The sequence below is a fragment of the Hemibagrus wyckioides genome, linkage group LG10 (genome assembly GCF_019097595.1).
Source record: "Hemibagrus wyckioides isolate EC202008001 linkage group LG10, SWU_Hwy_1.0, whole genome shotgun sequence".
NCBI classification, from domain to species: domain Eukaryota; kingdom Metazoa; phylum Chordata; class Actinopteri; order Siluriformes; family Bagridae; genus Hemibagrus; species Hemibagrus wyckioides.
The window spans coordinates 5,204,633-5,220,620 of NC_080719.1; the positions used below are offsets into that span (position 1 = coordinate 5,204,633).

Below are 15,988 nucleotides of genomic sequence, written 5' to 3' on the forward strand. Positions count from 1 at the left end.
TCACCCATGAAATCCCAACGTATAGGAGCAACCAGCACAGATGGCAGAAGGATGGTGTCCGGGTGAACGGAGGGTTTGCAGACTTCATGAATTCTAGAGAGCGCATCTGCTCTTCCGTTTTTGGACCCAGGACGATAGGTGACCGTGAATTTGAATCGCGAGAAAAACAGTGCCCACCTGGCTTGGCGTGAGTTCAGACGCTTGGCTTCCCGTAGATAGGCTAGGTTATGGTGATCTGTAAGAATGAGGAACGGGTGAACTGCCCCCTCCAGCCAATGTCTCCACTCCTCCAGAGCAGCCTTCATGGCTAGTAGTTCCTTGTTACCCACGTCATAGTTCATTTCCGTTGGGGTTAGCTTACGAGAGAAGAAGGCGCATGAGTGTAATTTGCCTGACTCTGGCTGGCGTTGAGAGAGCACCGCCCCGAGGCCGCTGTTGGAGGCATCAACCTCTACTGTGAACGGTAAGTCTGGTCGGGGGTGCTGGAGTATGGGGGCAGACAAGAAGCTTTGCTTGAGCTTACTGAAGGCATTGCTGGCTTGGTCAGTCCATCTGAGTTTACGTGGCTTCCCCTTTAGTAACGAGGTCAAGGGACTGGCTATGGTGCTATAGTTCCGAATGAATCGGCGATAAAAGTTAGCAAACCCCAGAAATCGCTGTAAGCCCTTAATGTTGGTGGGCTCCGGCCAGGATGTGATCGCTGATACTTTGGACTGATCCATTTCTATTCCTTTTTGAGATATCACATAGCCCAGGAACGTTATGGAGGGACGGTGGAACTCACACTTTTCCAATTTTACGAAGAGGTTGTGGGCTACTAAACGGTGAAGTACGTCACGAACGTGGGAAACATGTTGCTCATAGTTGGATGAGTAAATCAGTATGTCATCTATGTACGCTATAACGTGACTGTGGAGCATGCCTCTGAACACTTCATTTATCATAGATTGGAAAACCGCTGGGGCGTTGGTGAGTCCATATGGTATGACTAAGTACTCGTGGTGTCCATTCATGGTGTGAAAGGCTGTCTTCCATTCATCTCCTTCTCGTATCCGAATCAGATTGTAAGCACTGCGCAGATCGAGCTTAGTGAATATTTTAGCTCCTTGTAGCTGTTCAAGGGTGGCCGGGACTAAAGGGAGTGGATAGGGGTACGGCACAGTGATGGCATTCAGACCGCGATAATCAATGCATGGCCGGAGCCCTCCATCCTTTTTTTCCACAAAGAAGAAACCCACAGCTGCCGGCGATGTAGAGGGTCGGATATATCCGGCAGTGAGGGCCTCTTCGATGTAGTCCTCCATGGCCTTTTTCTCAGGGATGGAAAGAGGGTAAACTCGACTCTTGGGTGGTGTGGTGTTAGGCAGGAGTTCTATGGTACAATCCCATGGTCTGTGTGGTGGGAGCCTGGTCGCGTTCTCTTTACTAAAAACCTCCTGCAGGTCGGAATATTCCTGAGGGAGTGATATTAGATTGGTTGAATCTGGGCTTTCTATGGACATAGCGAGGCATGGACGAGGAGTGTTAGCCTGAAAGCAGTTTTTTATGCAGGAAGGAGCCCACCTGCGGATGTCACCGTTCTTCCAGGAGATATCGGGGTCATGAAGCTGTAGCCAGGGGAAGCCCAATACTACAGGGTTAGATGGGGAAGAGATGACAAAGAATGATAGTTGCTCACGATGGAATAACCCGAGTTGGAAGTCTATGGGTGGTGTGTGATGAGAAATGAGGCCCCCTCCGATGGGTTGGTCATTAATGGCGGTCACATGGAGTGGGGGCACGCGTGGGACTGTGGGGATGTGAAGGTCGTGCACCAGATTAGCGTCAATGAGGTTAACCGCCGAGCCCGAGTCAATCAGCGCTGTGACACAGAACTTAGAATTAGCAAAGAGCAAGAAAGCAGAAGAGAAACCTTGGATAAATGCTCAGTAGTCTCTACCTGGGTTGTAGCTGGCTTCTCAGGACAATGAAGCACACGGTGGCCCGGTTTGCCGCAGTAAAAGCATAGCTGGAGCTTAGTGCGCCGCTCGTGCTCAGCCTCTGTAACTCGAGCCCTCCCTAGTTGCATCGGTTCGGTTAGATTCTCTGTGTGTTGCTGGATATCCATCATGCGGCATGGCATAGCATGTGAACTGGTGGCTGCAGGTCGGTGTTGACGGCGCAGGTTGTCTAGACGAATGGCAGAGGAGATGTATTGGGATAGCGTCATGCTGGTGTCGCGGCAGGCCATTTCCGCTTGTAATTCTGGGTTGAGTCCCTCGCGGAACACCGCCATGAGAGCTGTCGCATTCCATCCAGACTGAGCGGCCAACGTGCGGAATTTAATGGCATAATCCGCGGCCGCGTCCCTCCCTTGGCGCAACTCCAGCAACTGTACAGACACATCCTTGCCTCCCGCTGGGTATTCAAACACTTCCCTGATTAAGTTCGCGAAATAATCCGCGGACGCTTTGACTTGGGGGTCTGAGTCCCAAACCGCTGCAGCCCAATCTAGCGCTCTTCCGGTTAGCAGAGATAATATGAATGCGCACCTGGTTCTCTCGTCGCTGTATGCCTCTGGCTGATGAGCGAAATAGTTATCACATTGACGAAGGAAACCCCTGCAGCGATCGGCAGATCCATCGAACTTTTCGGGTAAGGCAAAACGAGGAAGTTCGTTGTGTACGTGGAATGCCGACGCCGTGACGGCTGTTTGTTCTCGCGGCTGTTGCTGAAGTTGTAGATTAGCAGCTTTCAGCGAGTCAACCTCTTCCTGATAAGCACGAAGGAGGGCTCGTTGTCGCCATAACGCCGCTCGCATATCCGCTGGACTCATTTCAGGCGAAGCATTCTGTAACGCCTCGTCAGGCGGAGGAGTGTTAGAGTCCATGTGCAGATTTCGTAAAGGACGGTGGGCAGAAATCGTGGTCAAGATAACGAAAGCAAAGGGTCAAATACCAGAAAGCTGTCACTCAGAAAACTAATCCAAAACACAAATCCGAAACTCGAGGTCAAGAGATAAACTGGCAAGGTCATACATGAGGTAACTAGACAATAACAGAATAAAGGCTTGGCAAGTGACACAAACGGAAACAATGCTTCGCAATGAGGCTGAGGTGGCGCGCTGCTTAAATAAGCCTCAGTACTGGAAGTGGCCAGAGATAGTTAATATTCGGGCGAGGGCTCCCTCTGGTGTTCTGGCCCAGACTGTTGTGTGACATTAACCTCCACATGGACTTGTATAGCACATAATATAAGACTAATATAACACAGAAACATAACAGGAAATTGTATAATCAGTCATAAGCTTACTATAAAAAGACATTTATGTAACATTCCATATGGAAGGAGTCTCCAGTGTCAGCGCTTTGTACAAGTCAGTAAGTTTTAGCACCCCTGGAAGGTCTTCAGAACGGAGGGCTTCTCACTAACATGACCAGTTGCATGTTATCTTCAAGAGAGAGAAAAAACAGAGGCTGTGAGGAAACTGATTGTTTACAGCTGATATAAGTGACTAATTTTATGAATGTTCCCCAACATTACATTTAATGTAAAGTAATTACTCTGCTTGCTTTAGCAGCATGACTTCAAGTATTTTATTCCTCATATATTCCTAATATCTCTTCAAGGTTATGGAATAAAAGTAATGCAATGCCTATTTAATTAAAATCAACTAGACAAGCACAGCACAGATCAAATAAAACAAATCTCAGTCATCAGATGAGTATACATCATATGTATCTTTACTTAAAATGATCTCCACAGGAAATGTGGACCTGGCAAATATTAGGCACATTTAATTCAATGGCCAAATATACATTTTGTTTTCGAAGGCATATAAAGTATTGGCAAAAGTCCGAGATACTGTAGAAAAAAAGGAACGCAGAAAATGGAAATAGCTACACTAAGTGGCTGAGATGCTTAATACAACGGCTCTGTTCTTACCGTCTTTATCGATTTTATCAGATAAACCTTGCGTATATATTCGAATAGTTGTCAGCTCCCTTTTTTACCCCTGCTGCATCAGTGAGGAACCACCACAAGACCATCACCACTGCAGCACTGAGATAATATTTATAGGCAGAGTAAAGGGCAGCTGACTAATTCTGCATACCATCAGATATACTATAATGGGTTATTATTAGTAGGTGGACCTGATAAAATGGCAGGTGTGTATAGTTTCATAGTCGTTTGTACATAATAACCGGCACCGCTTTATAAACGTGCATACAAATGTGCTTTTTTTTTATGCCCGTTCTTTACAATAGTTCATGGCATCATTATCGTTTCATCCATTCTGCTAGCCGAGTAACAGCAGGTGCTGTGTAGAAACTTGTGGAAAAACCTGCGGAACTCAGTGTTGAAGACGGTATAGATGATGGGGTTCAGCGCACTGTTCACGTAACCCAGCCATGTCACTGTGCTCATTAGGTAGTGTGAGATTTCGCATGTCTCGCACAGGGCCCGTGTGGTATGGACCACGAAGAATGGAGTCCAACAGAAAAGGAAGGCACCTGGAGAGAAAGAGAATTAAAATGAAACTTTCAATATGGCAGGATGTGATTCATTATGCTTGTGAAACTTTCAATTGTGATGATATTTCTTGTCTTGATATTTCAGCCCAGTTGAACACACAGTATTCAATTTATTCTTCTTCGTAGCACACATAGTGAGAATCTAATACCTAATCTAAAAAATCTAAAATCTAATAAATAATTGTGCACGGCCATTTAAAGTTTTTTTTTCCCAAATGAAGGACACGTGATCCTAAACTCAAGGTGCAAAATCTATTTTTAAGGATAGTTTTATGAACAATACATGATTAAAGAGAAGTTTATTTATAGCAGACGAATGCTTGGTCAGCTTATTCCTCAAACCATGAATACGTTTTCTTTACGGGAGAGCGTGTCGATTTAACGAAAATATTATACTGTAACTATTCAAAATCCTGCTGCATGATAACAGGAAGCCCACATAAGTCATGTCTTTGAGTCCATATATGGAAATGTCAACATAAAGTAAAATAGCTTACATCATGATTATCATAACACTGATTCAGCCAGTTGTACTTCCATCAACTTTTTCCCCTCGCAAGTACTGATGTACTGTAACTTTTAGACTTAATCCCTAAACTCTGAACACACAGTGTTTATTTGTGTTCGGCTGAAATTATGGAAAGGCTCTGGGTGTTTGTTTAGTCAGGCATCAGGAAAGAGATACATATTACGTCATTTTTAAATCCTGAAGCAAAACGTGAAAAGGCAGCATGCTCTGACCGCAGCATGCACCCCTTCCCTTCTTATAAAGGATGAGGAGTCTGAGTCTTAGAATTAGCCCGCATTACAGCACAGTTTGCACCGAAAGCTTTGGATAATTCAGTAATGCCACCGGCGACACACATTTTTATTCTGCTTTATGCAACTGCGGCACATGAGCCTATTGTGAAAATGACCTTAGTGTCCAAATTCAAATAATGTCATGAAAAGCATGGTCCTTGTGTATAAATTGGATTTATGAATGAGTTTTATGTATGTCATGCTAAATTATTCAAAAAATGATGATGGGATTTCTATAAATATCCATGGGGTTGAACTCTGATGCAGCAAATGTGATGTAATATGACGTAATTTAAGCGCTCTCTAGGGTTCGGACACGAATTATTAGCATTCGATTGGTTTCATCTTTTACATACGAGCTGGAAATGAATTTGTTGATTAAACTGGATGGATGCCCATTTTGATGTAATGCATGCTGTATATATCTGGTTTCATGTATTATGAGAAAGAATTGCCTCAGGCCTTTTGGGGGAGAAATTCAAATAATTTATGTTAAATTAAAGATTGAAATGCTATCTGTCTTGTTTGAATTCATATCAGTTACTGTAAAAGGTAAGATCATGTTTCTAAATATTTTTTATGGAGAAGTATCTTATATATCCTGCCTCCAGTGACATGACTTTTTTTTTAGGCATACTGAAAGTAGAGTAACATTGACTCCTTATTGCATAAAACTACAACGCATCCACTAACTACACTACCAGTCAAAAGTTTGGACACACCTTTTAATTCAATGTTTTTTGTTTAGGGATTTATTTTCTACATTCTAGAACAATACTGGAGATTTCAAAACTATGAAATAACACACTTGGACTTAAGTAATCCATATGTAATGACAACAAAAAACAGTCAGTTGTTATTTTAAGACACGAAGGTCAGGTGTTCTGGAATAGTTCTTGCAAGAACAGTATTGTCAAGTGCATTTGCAAAACCCATCAAGCACCATGATGAAACTGGCTCACATGAAGACCATCCCAGTAAAGCAAGACCAAAACTTACCTCTGCTGCAGAGGAGAAGTTCATTTAGAGTTAGCAGCCTCAGAAATCACCAATTAACAGCACCTCAGATTAGAGCCGTTATGAAGGCTTTACAGAGCATCAGTAGCAGACATATCTCAATATGTCTCAATCAGCATTGTTTTACAATGTAGAAAGAAATAAACATCAGGAAAGACCATGGGATTAGAAGATGTGTCCAAACTTTTGACTGGTAGTGTATATTGTGTAAAACAGACTGCAGGGCTTGTGTAGAGGGAAACCTCAATAACCTCAGGCCCCGGTATTAATTTCTCATTATAAGAAACTTCATCAATGTAACGTATGCGGAAAAACGAAACGTTAGATATAATCAGTTAATTTACTTGCTGAAAATTAAAATGCCATTTAATGGCTCCAGGTTGAAAAAAAGCTAAATACACCATGAAGATGTGATATACCTAAAATGGATTTAGGTAGAAAATGGTGAGGTGTGTGAATGCAGAACACGGTATCTGACAGCTTTGGGGGTTTTTTGGTCTGTGTTTCATTTAAAGGTGTCACCTTCCTCATAGGTGTGATTACAATTATTTTTCATTCTGAAACATGAGATAATTGGAACTGTGTGAAGACACGGGTGAGGAGATGGGTTTAATATACATACGATTTCAGGAGGACACTGGAGTGTATCTGTTATTTTTTAATCTGCTAAAGTATGAAAACAGGTTTGTCTTCATTAAGTGTATTTTTTTTTTATTCTGTTTAATGTGAGCTCCTCTTAAGACACAACTAAACTTTTCCAAGATTAGAGTTAGGGATAAATGAATATTTGAGTATATGTTTTTTACTGAAATGATACCAAAGTGAGTAACCTACTTAAACCAACTGGGGCATCATGGAACCTGTTATTTAACTCTGTTTATGCTGGTTGCTCTTGCATTCAGGTTATACTAATGTGAGTCTGGTGAGAGTGAGTGACGGCTGGTTAGGGATGATGGGAATATTTACCAAATTTTACATTTGGATATGGATTTACCAAAGTAAGAATTTATAGTTTGCTGGCAGTTTAGTCCGTTCAGCTTAATTTTTGAGTTCGTTGTGCATTTCATAAGCATGAGAAAATATGTGCACTTTCTAGTATGCCAGAATGTTTTTTTAAGCATGTATCCATAAATATTTTTTTTTGGGGGGGGATGTAAAAGACTAATATGCCTGTACACAAAATCTGCTCAAAGAAGTATTCATAAAAAATTTAATCTGTCTTGCCGACATGAGTCACAGAATGACTCAAATTATTTATGCAGAGAGTTTCCGGGTTTCCAGCCCATCACAGTATCTGCTTATAGCTTCATGGCTTCATTTTCAGAGAACATTACACACAGACAAAAGTTCCACAGACAAAATTGCGCATTCCCTCTGGTAGTCTATCAAGATATTTTTAGTTTATCAAGAAATGATTGTCAGCTGCCATCTTTATTAAGCAGAGTTTCTGTTTGAAAAATCTTACTGCATGTCACATTACAAAAAAAACAACAAAAAACAAACAACAACAACTGCAATAGTATCTTTCTGCATATTGTAGACCACAGCCATCATGCCTTTGTAAATGTAACCAAAGGTAAATGTGCCATTAAATCCATATATGGCAAAGTAGATGCAGCTGTGTCCATATATAGATAACTTCAGGTTGAATGCTGTTATTCTGTAACCAGCTAGCTAACAGGAGCTTTTCTGACAGGATTTACAATTATATTCATTTAATTATTCGTTTATAATTGTTTATAACCTTCACTACTAAGCTTGTCAGCTAGGTAACATGAGCTAATTGCTACCTGTCAGTAAGTTTGTCATATTTATAAACCTTCAATCACCACTGCTAATACAGCTAGTTAGCTAACCGGAGTTAAATGATAACCTGACACTTTTTTAGAGGATTTTTAACTTAATAAATGTTCAGAATTTCACTGCTACTCAGAGTCAACCAGGTAAAATATAAAATGTTTATCATCGTCAAAAGAAGGATGCCAGGTAACATGCACCAACTTAACTTATCTGAACTAACTGCTAACCGGATTTTTTTACTCATAATAAATGTTTTAGAAATAAATTTTCAATGTTAAGCAATAGCCACCAAGCTAAAATGAGCTGCTAACCAATTAGCAAAATTGAGCCAACACCATTTGTGCAAGACCATTTACACAGATGTGTATAATATTTACAGCTAGCACTGCCTAACATGAACTAACTGGTAATCTGACAGGATTTTTGAAAGGACTGTTTAACTCATAATGTTTGCTACTAAAAACCATCCAGCTAACAAAAAAAGGTAATCACACTGGATTTTAGGTCATGTTTATAAATATTGGAACTAACACAGCCAGCTAGCTAACATATGCTAACCTGGTAGTATTTCTAAAAGGATTTTTACGCCATACTTATTAATGAATATAATGTTAATAATTATTACTGTGTTTTAATTACTATGTATGTCAGCAAGATGTTTAGGGCAAGCTAACATGACAGAATATTTCTAAATACCAAACATTTTTGGGAAAAGTACAATCATAAAACTATGGCTACCTAGGAAGGATTTTCAGTCGAATCCACCAAGGACTGCAGGCTTTCATTTTATCTGAGCAGGAGGCACACCTGAGTCCACTTGTTTAATCAGCTCATCTTAGTCTCCAATAAAGTGTCAAATGTGCCTTCTATTTGACTGGAATGAAAGTCTATAGCTACACCGACCCTTTGTGGATAAGATTGAAGACCCCTAGTTTATTGGTAAGTCCCTGAATCCATATATGGGCTCTATGACACATCTGTATTTCTGAAAGACATGCCTACAAGTCATCCAATGTAGAACCAGATATTGTTCTGAACTTATGTGGTGGCATCTGCATTACCCTTATTTATTTCAAGTTATCCTCGATTATCCTTAAACACTTACCCACAACGACAGGTAGGACCTTCATGGCTTTCCGCTCTCTGCCATTGATCTTGGCCCTCTTCTTTCTTTGGGCTGTGTTTTGAATCTCAGCATAGGCAACAGTCTGAATGGCGCTGTTACTGTACTCCGGTGGTAAGGGGCAGCTTGGCTGCATGTCGTCATCAAGCTCATCCACGTTGCACTGAGCCAGGTCTTGCTGGATGACACGAGGCAACGCAGGCATAGGGGTTGGCAAGGCTGCCAGTGGTGGAAGAGCGGCAGCAGCGGCAGCATGCTGAAGCTTACGGCAGGCCTGGATGCTCTTCTTCAGCTTGGCCTTACGGGTCTCCTCCCAGCGACGGAGGCCATGGAACATCCCGCAGTACAGCAGGAGCATAATGGGGCAGGGGATAAAAAAAGAGCAGACGGAAGAGTACACTACATAGTTGTCATCCTCCAGCTTGCACACTGTTGGGTCACGATTTGGGACATTGTTTATGCCAAAAATGATGGGGGAGGCCACAGCTAGGGCAAGAAGCCAGGTGCCTGAAAGTAGAACGATTTGCCGATGGTCCACATGCCTTCGGTTATAGTTCAGTGGCACGGACACTGCGATGAACCTGTCAAGGATGCACAGAAGTAAAACATAAACATTCAGTATACACATATAGAGCACTGTTCTGGGTCATGATGACAAATTCCAACTTACAATTCAACTTATAAACAGTGCTGTTTATTTTTATAGACATTTTGCAGAATTTTTCCACAAAACTCTATGGCCACTTAAGCTATTCATAAACACTAAGAAAATATGTTCCTGAACCTGTTATATAAATAATAATATAAATAAAGTGAAAATGCAAACCTGTCAACGCTGATTGCACACAGGTTGAATATAGAGGCTGTGCAAAGCATCACATCCATAGCCATCAATCCATCACAGACGACCATGTTCAAGGACCAGACACCACCCTGAAACTAAACAGAATATATTCTGATCTAAAACTGTTCCCTTTCCCACAACCATTTGCCATAAGCACACATCAATCAGCTAAAAATTATAGAAAATTTCTTTACAACTTTAAAGTTTAACAAATAGTGACTAGCCCATTAAAGCGATCTTGTTTTGTTTCAACAAGCACCACATGATGCAGAGAATAAACACATACTGCATACTCTGTACAGTCATTTGAAAAATCTGTTTTTCTTGTCACCTTATATTTACTAAGCCATGTTATTAAATTGCTAATCAGACCAAATAGGGGGAATAAAATAAAATTTATAAAAATTTGCTGTCCTCCAAGGTCCGAAGAGCTGCGTTCAGCTGAGTGCATGTGAATAGATACAATATAGGATTGCAGAAACAGCTGGGATCCTAGAACATGTTGTCATTTAGAATAGAATAGATGTTTATTGTCATTGTACCATGTTGCATGTACAACGAAATTTAAAAAGTGTCAAGCAGTCAAAAAGTGCAGCAGTTATACATACATTTAAACCTTCAACAATTAAAAAAAGTACTAATTTGTATATAAAAATAAATAAATAAGTAAATAAATAAATAAATAAATAAATAGGTATGGAAATGGTATACTAAAATATACTAAAATAAGTTAAGACAGCCCTTCCCACACACAATCACATTCATCATCTATCTATTGCACATCCCATGTAAACAGTGTTTTTTGATTATTGAGTGCAGTTATGGCTGTTGGATAAAAACTGTTTTTTAGTCTGTTTGTCCTGGCTCTGATTGTTCTGTATCACCGTCCTGATGGTAAAACAGATCATGTCCAGGGTGTGATGTATCTTTAAGAATGCTTTGGGCTTTCTTAATACAGTGTGAACTATGTTGTTCTTCCAGTGTTGGGAGAGGGCCATGTTTATGACCCTCTGGAGCGCTTTCCTCTGAGCCACTGTGCAGCTGGTGAACCATACACCAATGCAGTAGGTTATCTATGGCAGAATCTATGGAGCACCGGTAGAAGGACACCAGTAGTCTCTGAGTGACGTTGTTCTTTCTCAGTGCCCTAAGGAAGTAGAGTCTCTGCTGGGTCTTTTTCAGCAGCTCAGAGGTGTTCGTGCTCCAAGTCAGGCCCTCCTCTATCTGGACTCCTAGGAACCGGAAGTCAGCTACCCTCTCTACACAGTCCCCACTGATGGAAAGTGGAGTAATGTCGGTTTTCTTCCTCCTGCAGTTAAAGATCAGCTCCTTGGTCTTTGTGGTGTTGAGGAGCAGGTTGTTCTCCGTACACCACCATGAGAGCCGCTCCACATACCCCATCCCACCCCCGGATATGAGTCCCACCACCGTTGTGTCGTCTGCAACTTCACAATGGTGTTGCTACGGTGAGCGGGGGTGCAGTCGTGGGTGTAAAGAGTGTAGAGCAGGGGGCTCAGAACACAGCCCCCTGAATACATACTATATTCTATACATCAGCTGTTTCTATGTTTAGACTGGGCTTCCACTGCAGGCTTCAGTTAAATTATACACTATAGATACATTTATATTTATGATCCCGAACACATAAGCGTGGTTTAGGGAAAGTATTTGATCACTTCAGCCTGCACTTTCCCATAGGTTTCCATTATCCTACATATTCGCTATGTTAGTGTCGTAACTCCATTCGGATGTTGTATATCATCTGAAAGTCTGTACATTTTATTTGAACCACTCGTTTAAAACTCAAAACCTTTATTAAGTCCTGCTGTGTTTATTTTTCTCACTCTAAGACCTCAGCTATATAAAACTTGCAGGTATCGGCGCCACTCTAGGGATTTGTCTGTGTACAAACACCAAGTGGGTGAAGGTTAATCTCTTCATTCATGGCCCATTTAAGGGATTTTCTCGGTTTTTGTCTGAATCCTTGTAATACATAAAGGTGTGTGGAATGACTGGAAGGAGCCTCAACGTCCGGTTGACTTTCATCTTGTCTGTTAAGGCATTACTAAACTGCTGTCTTATGCAACAGGGCAGACAGATTAAACCTGTGCTAGTGACCCAAGGGTAATGGGATCAGATAAGTGGATTAAATTATAAACACGTAACAGGACAGAGGTATTTCCAGGCATCTCTTGCTCTCTCTCTCGCTCTCTTTCTCTCTTGCTTATATTTTGGTAATTTATATAGTTGAATGCTAAAGGCTGTGTACATGGATTATGGACTATATTATATAATGTATAAATAATAAATATGGGTGTATTGTGAAACAAGACAACAATCCAAAATAAATGGAAATAACACATTTAAAGTTTATTTCCATTTTTACTTTGAAGCTGGTCAGAGATAAAATGTAAATGTTTTACGTATGAGATTGAGAGAAATATCTGTGAAACCTGAATGTGAAAATTGTATCAAATTTCTTGTCATTCATCCCAAGGGTATGCAACCTTTTGCACGGTATATTAGAAGCTAATTAGCATTGATTCCATTAATAACAGCATACATGATTTCATGCATATGTAGAAGCTCTTGGGTTAGTGCTTCTTGAGTAAAGTTTCAATATAAAAACTTAAGAGTGTTCACTGTTCAGAGACTTTTCCACTATTTTTTAGTTGCTTAGATGCCAGCTCTTGGCTCTCTGTCAAAAAATGTAGGCTATGCAGTCCAATTTTAGACAGAAAATATATTCTTTATTGCTTGTGAAACTGGGTTTTATGAAAATGAAAAATAAAAAATTGTAACATCATTGAAACCTTTTACCGGTCTCATATAGTTCAAGTTATTTGAGGTGAAGTTATAATAGTGTGAATTGTTTATATACTTTTCTCATGTCTGTTCTTTGAGCACAACTGGCTAATTGGGAATGAGATTATCTACAGGTGAATATAATAAAGTTGGAACAGATTGCTGACAAAGGGATGGTGAAGTCGAGTTCAGGTTACCGGCTTTGTGGAGTTCTGCAGGTTCAGCCCATATCTAATCCCAAACATATGCACATAGCTATTCTAATTTGCCTCTACATCAGTGTGTATGCAAATGGTTGTACATGGTGTTGTGCGATAAACTGGCATCCTGGTCTATGCTCTTATTATCCTGACCAGGTTTAATGCAGTTACTTAAGATGAATGAGTCAATCTTGTAATATTTGTTCAAGATTTCAAGTGTTATAAGATGTAGATTTGTTTGTATTACTCGTGCTGTAGATTATTTACTCATTACTGAAAGAGTTCAGTTTAGAAAAAACAATACAAAAGGGTAAATGGGATAAAATGTGGTAAATTAAGATTTCATGTAAACCTCCATGGTCCATAGTTTCTGAGCATGGGGTACTGTCTATGTGGAATTTTGGATGTTTTCCCAGTTTTTGTGTGGGTTTTGTTCGGGTTCTCTTTCCATCCTCCAAAACCATACCTAGGTGTAAAAGACTACATGAATGTGTGTGTGTGTGTGTGTGTGTGTGCGGTGCCCAGCAATGGACTGCCATCCCATTCAGGACGTGTGAACACATACCCTGTGTTCTTGGTGTAGGCTCCAGATCCAACTTGACCCTGATTTCATGAATAAACAAATGCCCTATAAATATTACTTCATTTGAATATCCACTATTTATAAGTCATGTTTAAAAAAAATCACACAATGTCCTTTTTGTGTGTTCATACACATTTACATTTATTCACCTGACTGGCATTGTAATACAGGTGAGACAGGACACAACCCATGCAAGGGCCCAACAGTGGCTCTTTGGCAGTTACTGGGAACATGAAACCAGCAGAGCATGAATCCCCTTCATGCACATGTTCAAGGTCTCAAGTCAGGCCGGATATGATGGTAACCAATATAGACTCAGCATACCAAACAATGTTCTTTCCATTCTCTGATTTTTGCAATATTCCAAATGTATTCTTATCCAAAAGAAAGTATGAACCGAATGAAAAGAGCCTGGAGTTATGTTACTATGTGCTGTTATATCTCTCTGATGATGAGAGTATTTGATCTCTAAGTGTATTATGATTTATTTCATGATCACCCAAGTGGGGAACTGCACCCTTGCAGGCAAAAAGGTTAAATCTAGGGTGTATAAGAGATGTGAGTTTTGTTTCCTATGTTAACCGTGATCCATTTTAGTCCTTATGGTTAAAATGGCAGTAGATATAAGCAAATAACATGCAATCAAGTCTTATTAAAGTTGAGTTTTTGATAAGCATTAATATTTTATGAAGATTTTGCAATAGGTTTGTGTTTCTGTCATGAAGGTAACGTGAAGAAACTCTAAAAGATCTTCCAGGAATCTTCTGCATTGAGTGCTAATGGACTAATGGAGAAACATAGCCATCCAAGAAAGAAATGGGCACTTATCAGATTTGAAATTCTGTATTAAAACAAAGAAGAGGAAAGAAAGCACTTTGCTTTCAAAATGCATAATTGGAGGTTAGTGGAGCCCTGACATTTAGTTTCGGATATTAAGCAGTTTTTGCGTGATATGTAATAGACAATCTACTCAAACTTTTCCTGACTTCATGCTGGGCATTCCAGGTTCACACATAGTTATAATTTATATAGATATATTTGCTTATTTCCTTTTTGGTGTGGTCTTACCTCGGCGTACACGAACAGCGGCAACACCAAGACAGCCAGCAGAAGATCAGCCACAGCCAGACTCACGATAAAGTAATTGGTCGTGGTCTTTAAAGCCTTTTCCCTGAAAACACTAAGACAGACCAGGACATTGCCGCAGATGATGACTATGATGAGAAAAATGCCGAATATAAGCGCCGGGAAGTTGTGCTCGGTGATGTGCGGCTGCGGCGGCGGCGCGGTGCTGTTCAGCTCGCTCAGGTTCTTCATCCTGGAGCCTCGTCGACATGGACAACTTTTCTGCGGTCTTCTTCACCCAAACATCAGGTGAACCTTCTTTAATTCGGTACATCCGCATCCATGTTTCTGACTCGCTTTTTCCTTTTTTCGGAGGGGAGGGATGAACTACCCCATGTCTAACCGAGCAGCGCAGATCTCCCCGTCTCCTGACGCACTGCCTCGAATCCTGGAAAGTCACAAATAAACACTTATATATTTTGAATATGCTGATCCAGTGGAAGGCAAGTGATTTATTATTATTTTTTGCTGGACGATCCGCGTAGAAGCTTCACACAGGGCTGTAAAGACTTCACACTAAGTTGTGAGTGCTTTCAGACATCCTGCTCAGGTGCGCCGCGTGGGAGGAACAGCTTTACATCATTTAACGGCTCCATGTGATCAAGTGATGACGATGTTGTGAAGAAGAACAAGAAGAAGAAGGCTTGATGACGATGATGAGGAGGAGGTGATGAAGAAGAAGAAGGTGATGATGATTGATGGTGATTTCATGTGAAGTAGGTAGAGTGCACTATGAGGGGAGATGAATGTCTACATGCATTAATTAAGCATTAAGACCACTGGTAGTTTATTATTATTATTTTCCCTAATCTTCCTTCAACTGCCCAGTTTCTGCACCCATGATAGCCTCAGATATCTGTATTTGGTTGATTGGATTGAAACCCAATGTAATCTTTGGCTGTTGTAGCCCATCCACCTCGAGATTCAATGTTTTGTGCAGGCTGAGATGTTTTTCTACCCATTAGGATTGTAAAGTGATAAAGAGTTACTATATCCTTTCAGTCGGTTCAAAACAATTTGGCTGTTTTTCTCAGACCTCTCTTATCAATAAAGTGTTTCCACCCACAGAGCTGTCGCTCGCTTACAGGATGTTTTTTGTTTTATTGCAACATTCTGTGGTCTAACACGCTCTCTAGAGAGTATTATCCCAGGGGATCATCAGTTTATGAAATACTC

The 15,988-nt window shown here is 40.7% G+C and overlaps 1 protein-coding gene across 1 annotated transcript; it reads right to left on the reverse strand.

Moving 5' to 3' along the window:
• Positions 1–3,743: 3,743 nt before the first annotated feature.
• drd4b (dopamine receptor D4b) lies at positions 3,744–15,357 on the reverse strand. Its single transcript, XM_058401264.1, has 4 exons — positions 14,756–15,357; positions 10,082–10,194; positions 9,238–9,836; positions 3,744–4,493 (listed from the first exon to the last, which is right to left on the reverse strand). Exons 1-4 carry the CDS (start codon positions 15,002–15,004, stop codon positions 4,249–4,251), a joined length of 1,206 nt encoding a protein of 401 aa, XP_058257247.1. The 5' UTR covers positions 15,005–15,357; the 3' UTR covers positions 3,744–4,248.
• Between the last annotated feature and the right edge of the window lie 631 nt (positions 15,358–15,988).